Here is an 18,316-nt window from a genome sequence, read left to right as displayed (position 1 = left end):
TTGCGAAGGCTAGCTGTCGTCATTAAGGCTGACGAATTAATCGCGGACCTCGAAAATGACCCAACCGACGAGCAGCGTTACGAACAGTATTTCAAAACGCTTCTTTCCATCAAGAAGAAAACGGGCTTTATGCTGACTCTTCGGGTCCACCAAAAATATGTCAGGCTCAACGTTTGGCGGCGGATCCTCGACATGTGTAGGGATACAGTCACCATCTTTGAGAAAGAAGGGGCTCGTGTGCGGGTCCAATTCGTATATGACAGCTTCTACCCGCGTCGAGTACCGAAGTATGACATGCTCCCCGCTCTGAGATATCCAGAATCCAACTGGCGAGAAGATGCAGTGCGCTTCTTTGACAACGTAAGATCTTCGCATCATCTAAATCCTACTCACTTACTCTAACCATACGCGTGAACCAGGCTACACGTCTGTGCGACGTACACAGGGGTTATCGTATCGAAAACAACAACGATTATGACCCCACTTCACATCCCGACGATGGCGATACCCCTTACGGAACGGATGAGGATATCTACAGTGGTGAAGGCGATAGCGACGACAGTGTTGAAAATTATCGTCAAGATGGTCGAAAATATTATGTAGGTGCTTTGTCTTCGCCACGTCAGTACGGAAGTGATTTCACACAATGGAAGAACGACCTACTGAACGATCTCGATCTGGAAGAAAAGAAGAAATTCAAGGATACGTACGACTACTGCGACGACTTCGACCCGCCATGCTGGGTGGGTGTCTTCCCCGAGCCAGAGTACGGATTGACCTGAGTACGACACAGATTTAGGTTCCGATTGAGAAGGCCAGAATAGTATCACTTGATTGTTTATATTAATCGCGTTTACTACCCTTACCAGTTAGCTCCCTAGTCGTTTCGATACATATCATGAGACATACATCTCTCGAAACCATCAGACGTTCGTGAACACTGATAAATACCATGTTCTATGGATGATATACTGCAACCATCTCAATAGTGCAGGGACTCTAGTTTTCTGAACGCTGGCCTTTTCGATGCCACTAGAGCGTGACCTCGGGAACGCCTATCCACTTTATGTTCCTGGCGACCAGACTCCAACCTTCAATGTCCACCCTCACCAATCGCGCCATTCAATGTCGAATCCAATTGAAAAGAAAAAGCCCCTCGTTACTTCGACAGCGTCTCTACATCGCTCGCTGCCTCACACATAGTAACCCACAAAGTAGGATTTCCGCGTCCGTGAGCACCACAAACACTACCGCATAGAAAACGACGCAGACTATGATCCGGAGAGACTAAAGAGCATGTACTACAGCGAGGACGGCTGGGAGTCAGGCGATGACCTAGAATATGAAGAACCCGAACCTAATTAGGATTGAGTTAAAGATGATGGCACCTTGTATCGTATCGGGTGGAGTCCTCCTTGTTCGCCTCCTCCTTCCCCGGAACGGTATTATGGGACTATGTTTAGAGAGGATCAGATTGAAGAGGGGTTTGAGCTGGATAGCGGGAGTGAAGAGAACGACAGCGAAGGTGAGGAGGATGACTAGAAGGCTGGGAGCCTGTCAATTTGTCACGATGGCGGCATTGCTTGTGTGAAGCTCTAATATCTTTGCCAGAGCTTCGTTTACTACAGACGTATACTTCCTGGAAGACATCATGAAATAGACATTACCTTGCCCGATTGTGACTAGCAGGCGATAGCCTGCTGAATCCTGAGAAATTTCCCTCCATGTGGTCACTATGTTTGAGAACGAGGGCGCACACGTTGAATCTATTTTTACCTACGACAATGGAAGTCTCAGTCCGAAGATGACTTGGGACTTACTTCCAGCGCTGAAGAGCGGCAACGAAGACTGGCACGCAGAAGCAGAACGCTACTTAAACTCTGTAAGCGCGTAATTCCCTCTCTCCATGTTTCGTCGCTCCCTCTCTCTCTCTCTCTCACGCACACACACACACACACACACACACACACACACATATATATATATATATACCTAAATACTAATAAATTCTTTCAATCTACAAATACTAACACGTTCTTTCAATCCAAACAGGACCGCCGGCTTCGCTCAATACACAAGGTCTGCCATCAAGCCAGCAACATAGCGGACGCAGAAAATTCCGACGAGTCGGAGTACGATCCTAATGACGATGTTGAGGGCTGGAAACCCACTGCAAGCAATGACAGTAACTTCATCACGGAGATTGACGTTAACAGTCTTCCGCATTTGGGTCGGGGAGACCCTTTAAACGGGACCTTTTTTGAGCCACGTGACTTCGAGCCTTCCCCTCCTCAGGAGCCCCAGTCAAAGTGGGAAGATGATCTACTCTATTGGGAACTAATCTCTTGTTCGGAATGAAGGTGGTGGTCATGGTTGAGCCTCGGAAGTTGAACGCATATTCTGGAAGATGAACTTATGACATAAACACTACATATATACAACAAGGCATCAACAGCCGTCGACACCTATGAACCTCCTCCTCTTATGCTCTTTCACATCTACAACTTACTCCCACCCCCCATCAACTCGGCACCAGCCCCACTGATAGCCAGCTTACCCGTTTCCTTAACCTTAGTCTGGAACAGCACTGTATTGCCCACCTTCCACATCTCGGTAATCAGTGTCTGACCGGGTAGCACAACACCCGCAAACCTGACCTTGATATTCTTGAACGGACCATACGTCTGCAGAACGTGCTTACCCGAAATACCAAAGCTGCACAGGCCATGCAGAATGGGTGTGGGGAAGCCGCCGGCCTTGCTGAACTGAGGGTCGATGTGTAGGGGGTTGAGGTCGCCGGAGAGACGGTAGATAGCAGCTTGCTCTTCCGTTGTGCGTTCCTCGACGATAGTGTCGGGTGCGCGCTCCGGTGCCTTGTGAATCTTTGTTGCAGCGCCGCGGTCAGCGCCCTTCTTCTGGCCGCCGAAGTTGCCAGAGCCGCGGATGAAGACTGTGCTTTCGTTGTAGAAGATCTCCTCGCCCGTCTTAGCGTCCTTGGTTACGCTTCCGTATACGACTAGGCCGGCTGCGCCCTTGTCTACGACCTCGACTAGCTTGGGTACGGCAACGAGCTTAGCTTCGGTGGGGATGGGGAACTTTCGGATTTCGAGGAATTGCTCGCCGTGGAGGAGCATGCGCGGGTCGAAGTTGGGGACGATTTCGTCGAAGGAGAAGGGGGGTTCGGCGTTGAAGGGGGGAACGACGCCGAAGGTGGGGATTACTTGGAAGTTCTCGTCGCCTTCGTAGACGAAGGGGAGGTCGGTGCGCTTGGCGCCGATTCCCAGGTCTTGAGAAAGTGTTAGATGTGGTTACTCCTGCGGAATGAAACTGACTTACTGTAAAGAATGACATCCCTCTCGGTGTACTCGAAGGGTGTGCCCTCAGCCTTAGCGGCCAAGGCCTTCTTCTGAGCCTCAAGGACTTCCTCGTTGCTCTTGGTAGGCTTCTTCTCCTTCTTGCTCTTCTTGCTCGTGTTCTCCATGTTCGCCATGATGGACTTGAGACCACTGGCGTTGTCGAAGGGGTGGTCGGCACGGCCGTCGTCGAAGTTGGTAATGCGTTCCCATTGGGAGAGGACAGCCTCGGGAGTGAGCTTGACGTCCACGGGGAAACCGTGTCCGCCAGAGCGTTGCCATCTGGTCGCCGCAAACCAACCAGAGCCCATCTCGTATAGGCCACCTGTCGGCTCGGGAGCCTTGTCGGAAACGAGGAGAATGACAAGAGGAGCGTTGTAGTCGGGCTTGAGGGCCTGAACAACCTCTTCTGGGAAGATGCTGCGGGTCATCTGAGTGCCGGCGTTGGGAGCAACGGTATTGACGAAGATGTTGTTCTTCTTGCCCTCAAGAGCAAGAGACTTTGAGAAACCGAGGATACCGCACTTGGCTGAGGCGTAGTTTGCCTGGCCGAAGTTGCCGTAGATGCCGCTGGTTGAGGTGGTGTTGAGGATGCGGCCGTACTTCTGCTTGAGCATGTAAGGCCAGGCGGCCTTGGTGCAGGAGTAGGTACCGAACAGGTGAACCTTGTGGATGATGTCCCACTGCTCGTCGGTCATGTTGGCGAATGCCTTGTCGCGCAAGATACCAGCGTTGTTGATCAGGATGTCGATGCGGCCATACGTCTCAATGGCGGTCTTGACGACAGACTCGCCGTCCTGGACATCGCCCTTGTTGCCAACAGCCTCTCCACCAAGCTTCTGAATCTCCTGAACAGTGTTGTCGGGGTTTACCAAATCGTTCACGACGACCTTGGCACCACGCTTCGCCAACTGCAAGCAGTAGATGCGACCTAGACCAGCACCTCCACCAGTGACAAGAGCGACCTTGCCCTTGAAGTCAAGGGGCTCGCCCTTGGGGTTGGGTGGCAGCTGGTTGGCATGCTCGAGGAGCTCAAGCGCGTTCGCTGGGCCTTGTGGATGTTCGGCCTTGGAGAAGTCGACAATGTCCTTCCACTTGGCTGGGACAGCTTCGGGTGTGAGGGTCTCGTCAGCCTTGAACAGAGCACCAGTTGCGCGCTCCCATCGAAGCTTGGCGACGTGACCTGCACCGGCCTCGAAGATAGCGCCAGTCTCGGTGGACGACTTGTGTGTAAGGACAGCGACGAGCGGGACAATCCACTCAGGCTTCATCTTCTCCAAAACGTCCGGAGGCATGACAGTTTCGGTCATTCGGCTGGCGGCGATGGGAGCGACGACGTTGCAGAGGATGTTGTACTTCAAGCCCTCCTTTGCGAGTGTCTCGGTGAAACCGACAAGAGCGAGCTTGGCAGCTGTTGAAGTTAGTAGACGTTGATTTCTTCACACAATGCATGTGCTTACCAGAGTAGTTTGTCTGTCCGAAAGATCCGAAAAGACCGGCAGCAGACGCAGTGCTGATAACCCGTCCATACTTCTGTTTCCTGAAGTATGGCCATGCGGCATGCGCGCACTTGTATGCTCCGTAGACGTGGACCCGGTAGATCAGATCCCAGTCTGCCTGCTTCATGTTCTTGAAGCTGACATCGCGCAAGATACCAGCGTTGTTGATGAGGATATCAATGCGACCGAAAGTGTCGATAGCAGTCTTGATGATGGACTCTCCGTTCTCGACCGAATCGTAGTTGGCGACCGCCTTACCGCCAGCGGAGCGGATGGTGTCAACGACCTTGTCTGCGGCCTGTCGGGTGAATTAGCTATGAAGGAGAATCTACGGATGGAATGACATACCGCTGAGCCAGCGCCCTCGCCCTTGAAGCTGCCACCCAAGTCGTTCACAACGACGTTCGCGCCGCGACTGCCGTAGAAGACAGCATACTCGCGACCGAGACCACCACCAGCGCCTGTGACCACAACGGTCTGGCCATCATATCGCAGCTCCTGCGCAGCCATGATGTGTTTTCTCTGTGCTGTTCGAAGAGGCTACCCCTTCGTTCTTTCGCGGAAAGAAGTTGCGCTTGAGGAATCTCCTATGCAAGCAAAGCAACAAAGGTATTTATAAAGTCAAATGGGTATCAGCAAAGATCCCACGATAGAAAGGTGCAAGATTTGGAAAGTGTGAGGATGAGAGGATAGGTGGCTGGAAGCGTGGAGGATGGCTCGTTGTAAGGTCGTTCGCGATCTGACCCGGTCGTGTCTCATGAAAGCAGCCGAGCTGTTGATGATGACGAGTTACCTCGGTCCCGACGGCAGTTGGTCATGTGTGGGGATTGCGCACCGTGCACCTCATGCTTTCACATGTCCGCGTCTTGCACCCCATCATCAGCTGGAAAGGTCTGGGGTATCACATGATAATGATTAGAAAGGGCGCAATCTCACACTCGCATATTCAGAGCGTGCAGTCTTGGCTGGAGAGGTTCGATGAGATGATGATTCTTGAGCGGATGTGGGGCTGCGAAATGCGCCGCGTGAGGCCCAAACACGTATTGCACGCGTCCTAGACATTGCGATATTGTAGTGTATTGGGAAAGGAAAAGATGCGATGGCGGATATGTCTTTCCATCATAGCTGTATGATGTGCTGTAAGCGACGATTTTTTCCTCTTGGTCACGTCACCAGAACATGGACGTCCTACCCGAATAATGCACCGAGTAAAGCACTAGCAACAGTAGTATATCCAGTACAGAGGAGCTCGTAGACCTCTCCGTGCTGTGTGATGGCATTCCGATTGACTTCAATCTATTGAACGTCGCTGGATCAGATAAGGTAGAGCCTGCTGTTGAACTTAGGTCTTGTTAGAGGCCCGCTATTCAAATGCAGCAAGCCAGCGAAGTCAAATACCCACACGCCAGACCCAAACCTTATCACGCGACTAAGTACAGTCGACATCATCATCGATCCTTTGCAAACACGATTCTCCTCCAGGATCATTCCGCCCAGTCCACATCTGCACCATGCCGAAGACACCGTCGATCCAGACCCTCGTCGTCACCGCTTCTTGCCGACTATTTGCTCGCTCGCTCAAAGTCAAGGCCGAGAGCGCCCATAGCGCTTTCGTATGTGAGCGTACTGGACACCAGTCTTGCTACGCTGGCTCCCATCATGCGCGGTTCGGCCCGTTGACGGCTTTGACCGCCGTAATTCTTCGCGTACCTACCTTACCGAGCGTTGTGATCTTCTATAGTCTGCCTGCAACATGCTATGTTTTGTTACTGTAATTGAGTAGGGGGCTAAGGCATAAGTATCGAGCGGGTGATTGTGCGCCGGACGCTACCATGACCGACGTCACACCGACTACTACACAACGAATATCAAATAGTGAGGCAGACGTCAGTATCTCGTCCAGTCTGTGGCCGGCGATGGATATTGGGTCTCCTTGGGAACGATGTTATGGTCGGCACAGTTGCTCTGGGGGTCTCCCGCGGAATAACTCGCAAATTCTGTTGGTGCGGGCTGAAAGTGTTCAAAGGCTCTCCCGCGTGGTGACTAAATCATAGACTACTGTTCAATTCATCGTAGTCGATGACTTCGCCTGATGCGAAATTGATACAGCTCGCGAAGAGGCGGTATAGTAATCATTGTCGACAGACCAACCTGAAGAATTATACTGATGTGGGTTTTCGACGTGCGATTGTGGATACAAAACGCTTGTAGATGCAAGCCAGTGTAATCCGCAGGTCTGAAGCCACTTACCTGATCCGGGTTGAATAATCTTTTCTCTTGGTACGCATTCAATGTTGATTAAGTACTGGTCAGAGTCGTAGCTGAAAGGCCATTGTTATGCGGGCAACTCTTTGGCACCAGCAGTGTTCGGGTTCTGACGTTGCTGGGTGATCGAATGACACCGAGCGTCGTGTCAACAGATCGTACCTATCTCAACGGGATGGAAGTCATATGTGTGGGGGTTTAGTCCGCCTACAACGACTGTGCGTTTTTGCATACATGCGTAGCTTGTCCGTCCTCGATCCCGTCCGTCAAATGCGCGTGGGTTGCGACGCGGAAGTGTTGATTGGCTGTGTTACTTACGAGCACATCGGCGCTGTGTGAAGTTGCCGTCTTTACGTTAAAAAAATCGGAGAATATTGCGCGGCGTACTCTCTGCCTAAATATGTAGCAGGCCGAGAGTAGGCTACACTAAGCCCATATAGTTATCATCCGGCAGCTTGGTGTTAAGATCCATGGATTAATGAACGCACGGGCAGCAGGATTGCAACACCTGGCAAGATAACCATTGAAGACTCTGATAGTCGTGGCGACAAGGAGAACCCCTAGGCACCGTGTCCGGGTATAGTGAACACCGCCAACAGCCATAGGAATGACGATGTGGCTTGGCTTCGATAGGCTTGTGTCCCGAGGCCATGTCCGCGGTTTTCATTTTCGAGAAGACTGTCAGCGGGGCCATCCGTCCGGACATGCACCACGTGCCCATCAACGACCGAATCTATACACTAGCGCAAGCAATGCTTGCCTTCACGGCGAATCGCTTGTGGTGCAGCGGAATAGCTTCCGGGGCAGTTTTGTCTAATGTGAGTAGCAAAGATGTCCTAGTGAAGCAAATCTAGGTAAGCAGAGCTCCTATGGTGGGCCTCCCCCTGTCTTACCTAACGTTGGGCATTTACCACAAATGCCGATGTGTCAAGAATTGTAGCGAGCCGTATACGAGGTCTCAATGATGCTTCGCAGCAGCATGAGTGACAGAGTCTTCGGATAGGTCCTTCGTATTCGAGTGATAGACCCCTGACTCCTATTCCCCAGTGGCGATACGCCTCGTTTTGATCCGACTCTTAGCGAGTAGGATGTGCTGGATGAAAGCAGTGAAACGATCTGCTCATCTTTCCACGTTCCAAAACGGATATTACTCCCGCCGATGCAGTAGCCTCCCTAGCTACATATGTCACCGAATCGTGGGGACCGTCCTGGTATTCAGAGGCAAGCTGGAGAGGTAGCGCTTGGTTTTATGGAGATCAGATGTGATCAACCTTGGTCATTCGCGATTCGAGACTTGCGGCTACTTCGTCAGCCTGCTTTAGTGACGTTTCCTCTCGCCACGATATCGGATAATTTTGCGCCTTTGCCGAGCTTGTTGCCAGCTCACAGCCATATGCAGATCGCAAAGTCTACAGCGTCGTGCTTTCGTCGTGCTGTTTCTGTGAGGTTCACATCGTCGCTACTACATACCATTACTTGTCTTGGGCCGCCATTTCTGTTATTGGGTGTTGCCTGCGTATCATATGGTGTTCTCAGAGGCGTGAGTAGCAATGAGCGAAGATGCAGAAACAGCTATCGTCCACGGCCGAGTGTTCCAAAGAACATCCCTTGACGAGGGTGTCTACTTCGCCCCGGTGGCCTTCGATGACCGCGAAGAGAGCAGACTGACAGCTCAACATGACATTGTGTCCCGGCTCTTTGGCGATGGACTGTTCTGCCCTCGAATACCAGTAGGAGAGCCCGAAGCAATACTGGAGTGCGGCTACGGGGGTGGCGACTGGGCTGTCCAATGCGCAGATGAATTTGAGGATTGTGAGGTGCGTACTTGACCCCACAACAAGCACGTATGGTGGGATTGGTATTTCCAACGCGTCTCGTATCGATGAAAGGGTGTTGACAGTCTCAGGTAACTGCGCTTGACATTTTCCCCATGTAAGTCAACCCTGTATTTGGGCCATTCGGATGCGAAAACTGAATCGTCGGCCCGTGTCTAGGCAGGTCTCAGACGAGCCCGAGAACTTGGACCTGGTCGTTCATAATCTCAACGACCCTCTCCGCGATCCCGAGATATTCAAAGCGAACCACTTCGATCTCATACACTCGCGGTTCGTGTTCCCAGGTATCAAGATCCGCAGATGGGATACATACATCAGAGATATGAGATTACTGTTACGGCCGGGTGGTTGGGTACAGATAATGGAGTATCTGCCCATTATCCAATCGCACAATGGACGTCTAACGGACCAGCATGCTGTGCGAAAATGGTGGCAGGAGTACCAAAGCGCCATGGCGGGCATGGATCGTGACCCACGGATAGGTCGTCGGTTGAAGCAGCTGTTGCTCGATAATAGATATCGGGACGTCGACGTCGATATAGTGCAGCTGCACATAGGCGATTGGTCAAAAAGTAAGTCTTCCGTTCTATTTCGCCTTTTGCATATTGTCCGGCCAAGCAAGGGAATTGATCTTCCACTGCGGTTGGCCATCTTCCAGTGTTCCGGAACATCCTACTAGACAGCAGTACTGAAAATCGACGTATAGATGAGGCCCAGGCTAGCATCGGTAGAGATTCTGTCGCAGTACGTATGCGTCCCGGTTGCAGAAGTTGCATACGTGCTGACCAAGCGTCCATCCGTCCAGATGATTGGCGACCTCCTCGAGTCACTTGGGCTGTGGCCTTTCACATCCAAGCTGGGCTGGACAGCTGCGCGGTTCGAAGAGCTCATGCAAGACGTTCGTGCAGAGCTCCAGGACGTGGGCTTGAACCTCTATATCGAGTTGTAATGATAACTCGTCCTGTTTGATAGAATGTGTCTAACCCGCTTTTAGGTATGTTGCTAGGGGCCGGAAGAGCACTCGGTGATATCGCGTGCGCTTGTTCGCATCGACGTAGGTGACAAATCGCACTGTAGACGTCGCAGGAATTATGGATGCGCAGCTTGTGCGCGCATGGAGTGTAGATGGACGGTCGACATGGGCGGTAGAGAGTGTATCTTCCTGTGGTAGTTAGAATCGTATGCTCAGATTCGAGCAATCCGCACGGCTCTATCTGAACCAGTAGCTGTCATCGAGTTGGTTCAGAATGCTGTCAAGCTAGCCGAGCTGACTTGCACGTCAGAAGTCCTCCCAACACTCACAATTCCACTCACTAGAGGTCATGGTCAGGCTCTTGGCAGCCGTCCTTCCTTCCTTCCATCAAGCTCCTCGACCCAAGGCACGCCTGAAGCACATTCGTCATTGCCACCGACGTAGGAAATCGTACTGGTTGCAAGAGCTATTGCTTTGGTCGTTGCAGAGGTGTTGCTATGCTGTGGAGTCAAAGACTCTTTCGAGGTGATGACAAGGGGACTGGCGCGTCGTGGTGGATTCATCGAACTTGTCTGTGTGCCAGTACCTAGCCAGATCCAGGCCGCGTCAGAGCGAAGACAAGACAGTGCGGGCCTGCAGATGATACGCAGCAGAAGAGCACAGCTTCGGCACGGGTGCTGCGATACACTTGGTGATGGGGCTGAAGATGAGAATCTGAAAAGACAGAGAGGGTCAAACACATAACAAGGGAAGGTGGGGCGACTGAACAAGGAACAGGCTACGGGACGCTAGAGGCCCTGGAGAGTGAGGGTTCGTTGTAGGGAAGGAACTACCACGCTCAACACCGCCTACGTCAACCGTCGAGATCGCGTCTCTGCTTCGAAGATCGGGGAGGAAGGGGCATAAACAGAGCTATCTGATGTGCCCAGGACCTGATCGGTACATCTGTCTATTTGCAGGCCAATTCCCCGACAGTTTGGTAGCGAGATACGCGCTCTAATGGGGCGCTTTCCTGGCTAGACTCCAACGCTTTGCGACTTCGCGACGGAACAGCAGCATGTCGCCCCACCGGCATCGAGTCGCCTCATTCGGGTCAGGCCTCGGCATGCCGAAGTTTCCGCTACAAGAAGTCTCTGCTCTCTCACTACAACTTTAGTATGGTGTTGCTTCCATCCCAGGCACTACCGCTTATTGACGTTGGACTATCGACTGTTTTGTTCCAATATGGTTAGACGTATCCACCAGCGATGGCCTGCGCAAGACGCGTGCACCGGGGAAGCGGGCACGGTCAAGGAGCCCACGTTGAATCAACGGCTTCGTGACGAGACACTCCCATGCCAGTATTGGCGTGCACAAAGGTTGTCTCGTCAAAATCTCGATCCACATTCAGTACACGATCTGAGCATCCTAGTGACAAGCCGAATGGGTACCAGGAAAAACAAATCCATAGCCTTCAACCTCAGAAAAAGCATATGAGGACAACACACGACCGGGCCATTTTCCGATGAGCCAGGTCAACCTGCTTGCGCCGTTCTTCTAAGGTGCCCTCTCCACAGAGTTCTCGAGCAAGAGCTTCGACGTCAAAACATACCTAGGTACCCTTCGTACCCTACGCGAACTAATTGGATTCGCGTGAACGACCTGCGGCATACATTAGTCTCGCTCGTCTCGCCGAATACTGGTTCTCGACTGCGATCCCGGGTTTTGTGCGCATCGAGACCTCGGCTGGAGGAACATCAAGCATGCCTCGGCGGTTACCGACCGATACCAACATTACAGGACGTTGTAAGCAACAACGACGTCACTATACTTTCCCAGATCTAGTCTGCCCCAGACCCACGCGCCACGTGTGTTCGCAACGGTAGCTTAGGATCACTGTCGGGCGCGTAAGTCGCGATAACATATCGAGCATGGCAGGTCGAAAGCCGTCACCCCCGTCAGTACATTGGCGACAAACAAAAACACGAAGAGCACGGTAAACACAAGTTCATGTCGATACCGCGACATGCTTGTTATCGACCCAGGTTTCAATCTCCGGTTCATAGACACCAGCCTCCGATCGAACTGCACACCTGTTTAGCCTGATCCCACACCAACCACACCCGGAAAGCGTATAGCTCCCGCGACCGGCATCATTTCCCATGAACAACCGGGCTCGCGTCTCCAATTTCCCCGCGTACCAGCTGCAATTCATTATGAAAGATTTGCCGACCTGGATTAGCCCCATGTATCGGCGGAAAGGAATGCTTAGTGCTTTGGAGAAGTCCCGCCCGCCTCCACAGGCTTAGCGATATAAGTACCCGTGGGTTTCTCGGCGCAGATGCTGTCACCGGCAACCTGGCTGTCTCACAATGGTGTCTTCTTGGTCAATTCGATTGCTCGTCGCTAATCTAGCGATTACTGGGGGAGTCGCGGGGGGCTGGCGCGATGGGAAGTTCAAGACGTTAGTGACGTTTGGCGACAGTTACACGGATGAGAACCGACTAGGATACTTCATCAACAACAATGGTTCTGCACCACCTGTAGCATGGCAGCAACCTGTGGTAAGTCAAAACTGTCATGATACCAGTCTCCAATCTTTACTAATAACAATCAGGGTCTAGCCACAGCCTCCGGCGGCCTCTCCTGGGCGCGATACGCAAGCATCTACTCCAAAACCAATCTCTACAACTACGCCGTCTCAGGCGCCGTGTGCTCCAACGAAATAACCCCCCGCTACTTCTCCGGCATCGACGACTTCTTCCCCGACATTGCCGGCTACGAACTCCCCGCTTTCATCGCCGACTCCACGGCCACCACGTCCAACGGCACGCAATTTTTCACCGGCAAACCCTCCTCCACTGTCTACGCAATCTGGATCGGCACCAACGACCTCGGTAACGGCGCCTTCCTTACCGACAGCCAAGCCCCCGGCAAGACCGTAGCCGACTACATGGACTGCGTATACTCGCAAATCGACCGCTTGTACGAGAACGGCGGCCGGTATTTCGTCGTTATGAATCTTGCGCCGCTAAATCTTCTCCCTCAATACCAACAAGCCGGTGGAGGCGGCCTCCAATCAACACAGTACTACCCCAACACCCCCGGAAAGAACCTCACAGAAGTCCACGGCCGCATGCAAAACACCGTCGCCGCTCTCAACCAAGTCTACGCGTACCGCACACCTTTTGCCGCGGAGATCGAAGAGCGCTGGGAAGATGCCAAGGTAGCTTCTTTCGACGTCAACGCCCTCATGACGGATATGTATTACAACCCGTCTAGTTACCTGAATGGGACGGGCGCGCCGTTGAATGTACAGGGCGTGGAGAGTCTGTGCAATGAACAGGGAAGTAATTGTACGAGCACGACGAGCCCGGATAGTTTCATGTGGTTTGATCCATTGCATCCGAGTGAGCAGACGAGTCGGATTGTGGCGAGGGAGTTTGTGGGCGTGCTTGGGGGGAAGAGTCGTTGGGCTAGTTATTGGGGGTGTTAGCAATGGACGGGGAGGGGAAAGGGGATGTAATGCGATGTTGAGATAATGATATGCTGTATATGCTTATGTTACAAACGCGATTCTATCTTGTAACCCTTCTCCTCATCTATAATATGAATACGCCGTTCCGCTATGCTAGGTTTATCAAAACAACAATCCACCCTGCTAACTATGTCCCGCTATGCTAATTATACAAAAACCCCATCCATCCCCATGACCCGTATCCAATACCAACTCCAACCTCTTTCTTCCCTTGTCCATCAATCAAATACTCCGACACCACCTCTCCAACCCCTTATCCCCGCCTTTGATGCCTCTCAAAACCTCACCCACCTCCTCCAACGCAACATCAACCCTCACCATCCCAAACGCACCCACTGACCCCCCAGTCAAAACCGGCATACACAACCCTAACTCAACAAGCCCCTCCCACTCGCGCCTCGCCACATCCTTCCCCCACACTTTACTCGCACCAGAACTACTACTCAACCCACCAGCAGCCGATTGAATCCGCGCACGCGACGCAAGCGTCACGTACTCGTCATAGGCCATGTTGAAGTTGCACGTGTCGGAGTCGTGAATGATGTCTAATCTGGCGGCAGCGATGAGGAGGGAGAGGGACAACTGGGAGAGCGAGGGGATGAGGGAGAGTTTTGAGTCTGGGGACGAGAGGCTGGTGGTGGGCAGGAAGGGCGTGGTGGGGGAGAGGGTGGCGGTGGGAAGGAGGAAGGTGGTTAGGATTTTGGGGACGGATTTGCTGAGGTAGAAGGTTGTGGCTAGGTGCGTGGTTAGGAAGGTGGAGGTTGAGAAGAGTTTCTGCAGGAAGGTTAGCTGGGTTGTGGTTTGACAAGATGGAGGGTGGATGGGCTTACGGAGATGTTGGCGTTCCATTGGGATAATGCGTCTTCTCTCGTGTCGCCCTTCTTTGCTTTCTGGCCTGGTGTGGTCTTGGTACCGCCTTCTAGTATACCTCTTTCCTCGACGCTTAGCAGCTCTGGCTGTATTAACAAACAGGCTTTGCATGTTTCTTGAAACGCGGTAAATGTCGTTGCCAGTCTGAGATGCACGTAGCGGTGGCTGAAACGACTCTTGACACGCTTCTCGAGACTGTTAGTCACGTCGATGCGTGTTGTGAGTCCCAAGACTGCGATGGGCGCTTTTCGTGACTGTGCGATGTCGAAGAGATTGTAGAGCAAAGTCTGACGGGGATGTTGAGCGAAGAGGTCAAATTCATCCATGACGAAGATGACGGCTTTAGCGACTTGGTCGGTCACCTCGCCAGTCTGTTCGGAAGGGTGGGAAAGCAGAGCGAGCAGCGTCGCTAGCGTATCTGCATAGTTCTTTCCTGGGCCGCTACTATCCTCTTCGATATCCATCTCTTTCCCTAGCTGGCGCCAGATCTCACGGAGTGCAATCTTGTCGTCTGTGTGGACGAAGCCGTTGAGTCGAACAACGTGGTACTGACCACCGTTGTCTTTGGAGACTTCGGAAAGGACTTTGTTGACGAGTGCCGTCTTTCCACTACCTCGGGCTCCGATGACGAGCATTGAGTTGCCCTCGCCAGCAGTGATGGTATGCTCGACAAGTTGGTGTACAGATTTGTACTCTTCGTCTAAACCAACCAGGGGCGAGGGACGTTTCCCAGTAATACGTTCCATGACGATCGTTTTTAAGAGATCAAGTTCGCGGCCCGGTGCAATGTCGTTATAGATGGCCGATAGAGCGAACTTCTCCTTCTCCTTCTGTGCTGACGTAGGCTTGTTGAAGGGGCTGGGTTCCGTGGGATCCAGCAAACTGTCCAGGATGCTGTTCCCATCTACCTCCATATCATCCTCGTCATAACCATTGACCTGCTCTTCCGCATTCGACCAGCGCTCCTCGTCGTTGTTGGTGACATGATCGGTGCGGTTGAAGCGTCTTCGTGCACTAGCAGTAAGCTTCCTGTTACTTGTGGGAGAGCCATCGCCGAGTTCGTCCTCGCTTTCCGGTATGGTTGTTTGCCCTGCTGCTGGTTTTCGTCGCTTGGTGGACTTGGAAGGCGTGGCTGCGACTGCCTCTTCAGACTCGGGTTCCGTCGCTGCTGCCTTTTTTCGTGTACTGGTAGCCGGCTTTCGTACTGAGCGAGGTTTCGAGGGCTTAGCCGCTTTGGTTTCGTTCTGCAGCTCATCCGTCTCTTCGTTCTCCTCTGCGATAGGACTCGGGTCTCTCTTCTTGCGCGCGCTTGCTCGTGCAGCAGCTGGTTTGCGTGCAGATGCTGCTGGCTTCCGTACAGCCTTTGCGCCTTTAGCAGGTGTGATGGCATCCGTCGATGCCTCTTTCAAAGCGGCCCGACGTGCGCTTTCTGCTTTTGTAGGTCGCCCCCTTCCTCGCTTTGGTGGAGTGTTTGTCTGTATTTCCTCCTTTGCCTGCGCCGCAATTGGAGTGTTCTCTTTGGACGCTTTCTGCGACGGTTTACGGATCTGGGTTGGTCGCGAGGAGATTTCGACGTTTAATGCGCCCTCAATGTCATCGTAGACGTCAATCTCTTCTTCGGCCGCACGCTTTGTCGCAGTGCCATTTGTTGCGCCCTTCAGCGCCTGGCTTTTGCGCGCTGGCGCTGGCTTGTTCTCCACACTCCGTACAGAGTCGCCATTCGTGTTCGTCGTGGTTCGGGCTGCAAGCCTGCCAGAGGCTTTCCTGGTTGACGGCTTTGTTGATGGGCTCGATTCGGTGCGCTTCGGGGTGTCAAGCTTTCTCCGCTTAGAAGATCGTGGCGATTCGTCCATGGCAGTGATTGAGGCGTTGTGCTATCGTGTATGTAAAGTTGATGGCTGTTCGTTATTGGGAATGCATCGTGATGGTTGTATGTGCCAAACGTTTCGACATGCTGAAAGCGCTGGTCAAGGCGCGTCAATCCACAAGTCGCGTCGCGCTACATTTCCGCTCCCGCCCGGGTGCCCCTGCATCATACCAAGAGCCATCCACCCTCGCTTCTCCATAGACGAGCACCAAACACCACACCGATTGAGCGTCAGTACTAGCCGTATAATCCATAGCAGACAGTAGAACGATCCATCATGACTCAGCGGCCGAGCTCTCGTCGTGACTTTTGCGTTTTCCGACGGGCCCAAGGCCTCAGAGCCCCACCCGACCGTGCATCCAGCACGCCCTACAAGTGATTCCCAAGCTAACACAGTCACTACTTACCTCAACATACTACTGAGGATGTACATAAGTATGAGTCTGCTGCCGTCGACTCAGAATCCAATCCGAGCGCCCAATGGCTTCTACTCAGAGCACACAGGTCGAGTTGACCACTTACCCACAGCAGCCTTCGGCGGCGACAACGGACATCGAAATACTACGCGAACACGAAGATGACGATCAACGTCTCAACAGCGACAATGGCTTCTCCCTTCCGCCTACCGATGGTGGTAAGGATGCCTGGCTGTGTCTGTTCGCTTGCTTCATGCTTGAAGCCATGATCTGGGGCTTCCCTTCCTGCTATGGCGTCTTCCAAGAGTATTATGCTACTAGTGAGGAGTTCTCTGGTCAAAGCAATATCGCCGTTGTGGGTGCCTGTGCGATGGTATGTTGTAGAAATCATTATAGCTTCCAACCTAACACTTCTCCAGGGTATCATGTACATGGATATCGCCTTCTGGTTTGCCGTGCTCAAATACTTTCCCAAATTTCGCATCTGGGCCACTCCCGTTGGTCTAGTCGTTGTTTGCCTCGCTTTGGGTCTTGGATCGCTATCAACGAGCGTCACGCACCTCATTGTCACTCAAGGTATCTTGTACGCACTCGGCGGCGGCCTCGCATGGACGCCAATCCTCTTCAACATCGAAGAGTGGTGGGTACGCAGAAGAGGCTTTGCCTATGGAGCCGCCATGGCTGGCCTTGGATTGAGCGGGGCCATCCTCCCTCTTATACTCGAATGGCTCCTACACTCATACGGGTTCCGGACGACTCTACGGGTATGTGCGCTCAGCTTCGTGGCCCTCAACTTTCCGATAGTCTTCTTCTTCAAGCCTCGTCTTCCACTATCGCAAACATCGCAGTCCAGGGGTTTTGATCTGTCCTTCTGGACATGTTCGAATTATCTCATCCTGCAATCCGGCAACATCATCCAAAGTCTTGGCTTCTTCCTACCAGCAATCTACCTGCCCACCTTTGCTCGGTCCATTGGCGCAGGTAGCATCGAAAGCACCGTTACAGTCATCCTCGTCAACGCCGCTGCATTTGTCGGATGTCTATGCATGGGTATCGCTACCGACAAGTACCATGTCACGACATGTCTTATGGTCTCTGCACTGGGGTCAACGGTCGGCATATTTCTCCTGTGGGGATTCTCTACATCACTAGCGCCATTGTACATGTTCTGCATTGTCTACGGTGCCTTTGCTGGCTGTCAATCGAGCGCCTGGAGTGCAATTGTCGCAGACACTCAAAAGAAGCGCAAAGGCGCAGATTCTGGCTTTGTATGGGCGTGTCTATCGGCTGGGAAAGGAGTAGGCAACTTGTGCAGTGGTCCGCTCTCAGAAGCATTGCTACATGCTGGTGATTGGCGTGCAGGCTTTGCTTATGGCAGCGGATATGGAGCGTTGATCGTCTTCACAGGTGTGACTGCACTGTTGAGCGGCTGGGGATATGCTGCAAGGAGAATTGGATGGATTTAACCCGATGCCTCTCGATGCCTGACGTAGTTCATTGCCGAGGTCTGCATCCCGCACGGCAGTACGTCACACATCACGCCGTTACTACATTTCAAACACCAAGCAGGTCTCCCGATGCTCAAGTAGACGATGTGCCCGTTCCTGTTACAGAGCAACCATGGTCGGCATTTGGTTGCGCCAATCAGCAAGCGAGTTCCCCTCTTGGCGTCGAGGTACGCGTACGCCTGAAACAGACCCACCACTACCATCAACATGCGA

At 52.7% G+C, this 18,316-nt stretch overlaps 5 protein-coding genes across 5 annotated transcripts; 3 read left to right on the top strand and 2 right to left on the bottom strand.

Moving 5' to 3' along the window:
• Nucleotides 1-2,428: 2,428 nt before the first annotated feature.
• BKA58DRAFT_56510 (uncharacterized protein) lies at nt 2,429-5,529 on the bottom strand. The gene is made up of 4 exons (XM_046175544.1): nt 5,201-5,529; nt 4,814-5,150; nt 3,337-4,764; nt 2,429-3,286 (listed from the first exon to the last, which is right to left on the bottom strand). Exons 1-4 carry the CDS (start codon nt 5,360-5,362, stop codon nt 2,499-2,501), a joined length of 2,715 nt encoding a protein of 904 aa, XP_046020468.1. The 5' UTR covers nt 5,363-5,529; the 3' UTR covers nt 2,429-2,498.
• A 3,138-nt stretch (nt 5,530-8,667) lies between these two features.
• Nucleotides 8,668-9,901, top strand: BKA58DRAFT_444424 (S-adenosyl-L-methionine-dependent methyltransferase; the record flags this gene model as incomplete). The annotated part of the gene is made up of 5 exons (XM_046174067.1): nt 8,668-8,934; nt 9,024-9,049; nt 9,112-9,524; nt 9,659-9,696; nt 9,758-9,901. 5 exons carry the CDS (start codon nt 8,668-8,670, stop codon nt 9,899-9,901), a joined length of 888 nt encoding a protein of 295 aa, XP_046020467.1.
• A 2,221-nt stretch (nt 9,902-12,122) lies between these two features.
• BKA58DRAFT_56320 (GDSL lipase/acylhydrolase family protein) lies at nt 12,123-13,532 on the top strand. The gene is made up of 2 exons (XM_046175542.1): nt 12,123-12,468; nt 12,522-13,532. The coding sequence occupies exons 1-2, from the start codon at nt 12,277-12,279 to the stop codon at nt 13,398-13,400; spliced, it is 1,071 nt and encodes a 356-aa protein (XP_046020466.1). The 5' UTR covers nt 12,123-12,276; the 3' UTR covers nt 13,401-13,532.
• BKA58DRAFT_347529 (origin recognition complex subunit 4 C-terminus-domain-containing protein) lies at nt 13,441-16,165 on the bottom strand (the record flags this gene model as incomplete). The annotated part of the gene is made up of 2 exons (XM_046168458.1): nt 13,441-14,216; nt 14,273-16,165. 2 exons carry the CDS (start codon nt 16,163-16,165, stop codon nt 13,665-13,667), a joined length of 2,445 nt encoding a protein of 814 aa, XP_046020465.1. The 3' UTR covers nt 13,441-13,664.
• A 181-nt stretch (nt 16,166-16,346) lies between these two features.
• BKA58DRAFT_56282 (major facilitator superfamily domain-containing protein) lies at nt 16,347-18,183 on the top strand. Its single transcript, XM_046175541.1, has 2 exons — nt 16,347-16,968; nt 17,015-18,183. Exons 1-2 carry the CDS (start codon nt 16,660-16,662, stop codon nt 18,059-18,061), a joined length of 1,356 nt encoding a protein of 451 aa, XP_046020464.1. The 5' UTR covers nt 16,347-16,659; the 3' UTR covers nt 18,062-18,183.
• Nucleotides 18,184-18,316: the final 133 nt, after the last annotated feature.

The sequence above is a fragment of the Alternaria rosae genome (genome assembly GCF_020736505.1).
Source record: "Alternaria rosae strain MPI-PUGE-AT-0040 chromosome Unknown BKA58scaffold_12, whole genome shotgun sequence".
Lineage (NCBI taxonomy): Eukaryota > Fungi > Ascomycota > Dothideomycetes > Pleosporales > Pleosporaceae > Alternaria > Alternaria rosae.
Note: the sequence above shows the minus strand (reverse complement) of the source record. Positions and strands in the feature narration are given on the sequence as shown.

What these genes read in the sequence shown, in the direction of transcription:
- BKA58DRAFT_56510 (XM_046175544.1), bottom strand. Translation starts at nt 5,362, where the DNA reads ATGGCTGCGCAGGAGCTGCGATATGATGGCCAGACCGTTGTGGTCACA. An exon ending in GCGAGGGCGCTGGCTCAGCG is followed by an intron (nt 5,151 to 5,200) that starts GTATGTCATTCC and finishes TTCACCCGACAG; the next exon opens with GCCGCAGACAAGGTCGTTGA. An exon ending in GAGGGATGTCATTCTTTACA is followed by an intron (nt 3,287 to 3,336) that starts GTAAGTCAGTTT and finishes CACTTTCTCAAG; the next exon opens with ACCTGGGAATCGGCGCCAAG.
- BKA58DRAFT_56320 (XM_046175542.1), top strand. Translation starts at nt 12,277, where the DNA reads ATGGTGTCTTCTTGGTCAATTCGATTGCTCGTCGCTAATCTAGCGATT. An exon ending in TAGCATGGCAGCAACCTGTG is followed by an intron (nt 12,469 to 12,521) that starts GTAAGTCAAAAC and finishes AATAACAATCAG; the next exon opens with GGTCTAGCCACAGCCTCCGG.
- BKA58DRAFT_56282 (XM_046175541.1), top strand. Translation starts at nt 16,660, where the DNA reads ATGGCTTCTACTCAGAGCACACAGGTCGAGTTGACCACTTACCCACAG. An exon ending in TTGTGGGTGCCTGTGCGATG is followed by an intron (nt 16,969 to 17,014) that starts GTATGTTGTAGA and finishes ACACTTCTCCAG; the next exon opens with GGTATCATGTACATGGATAT.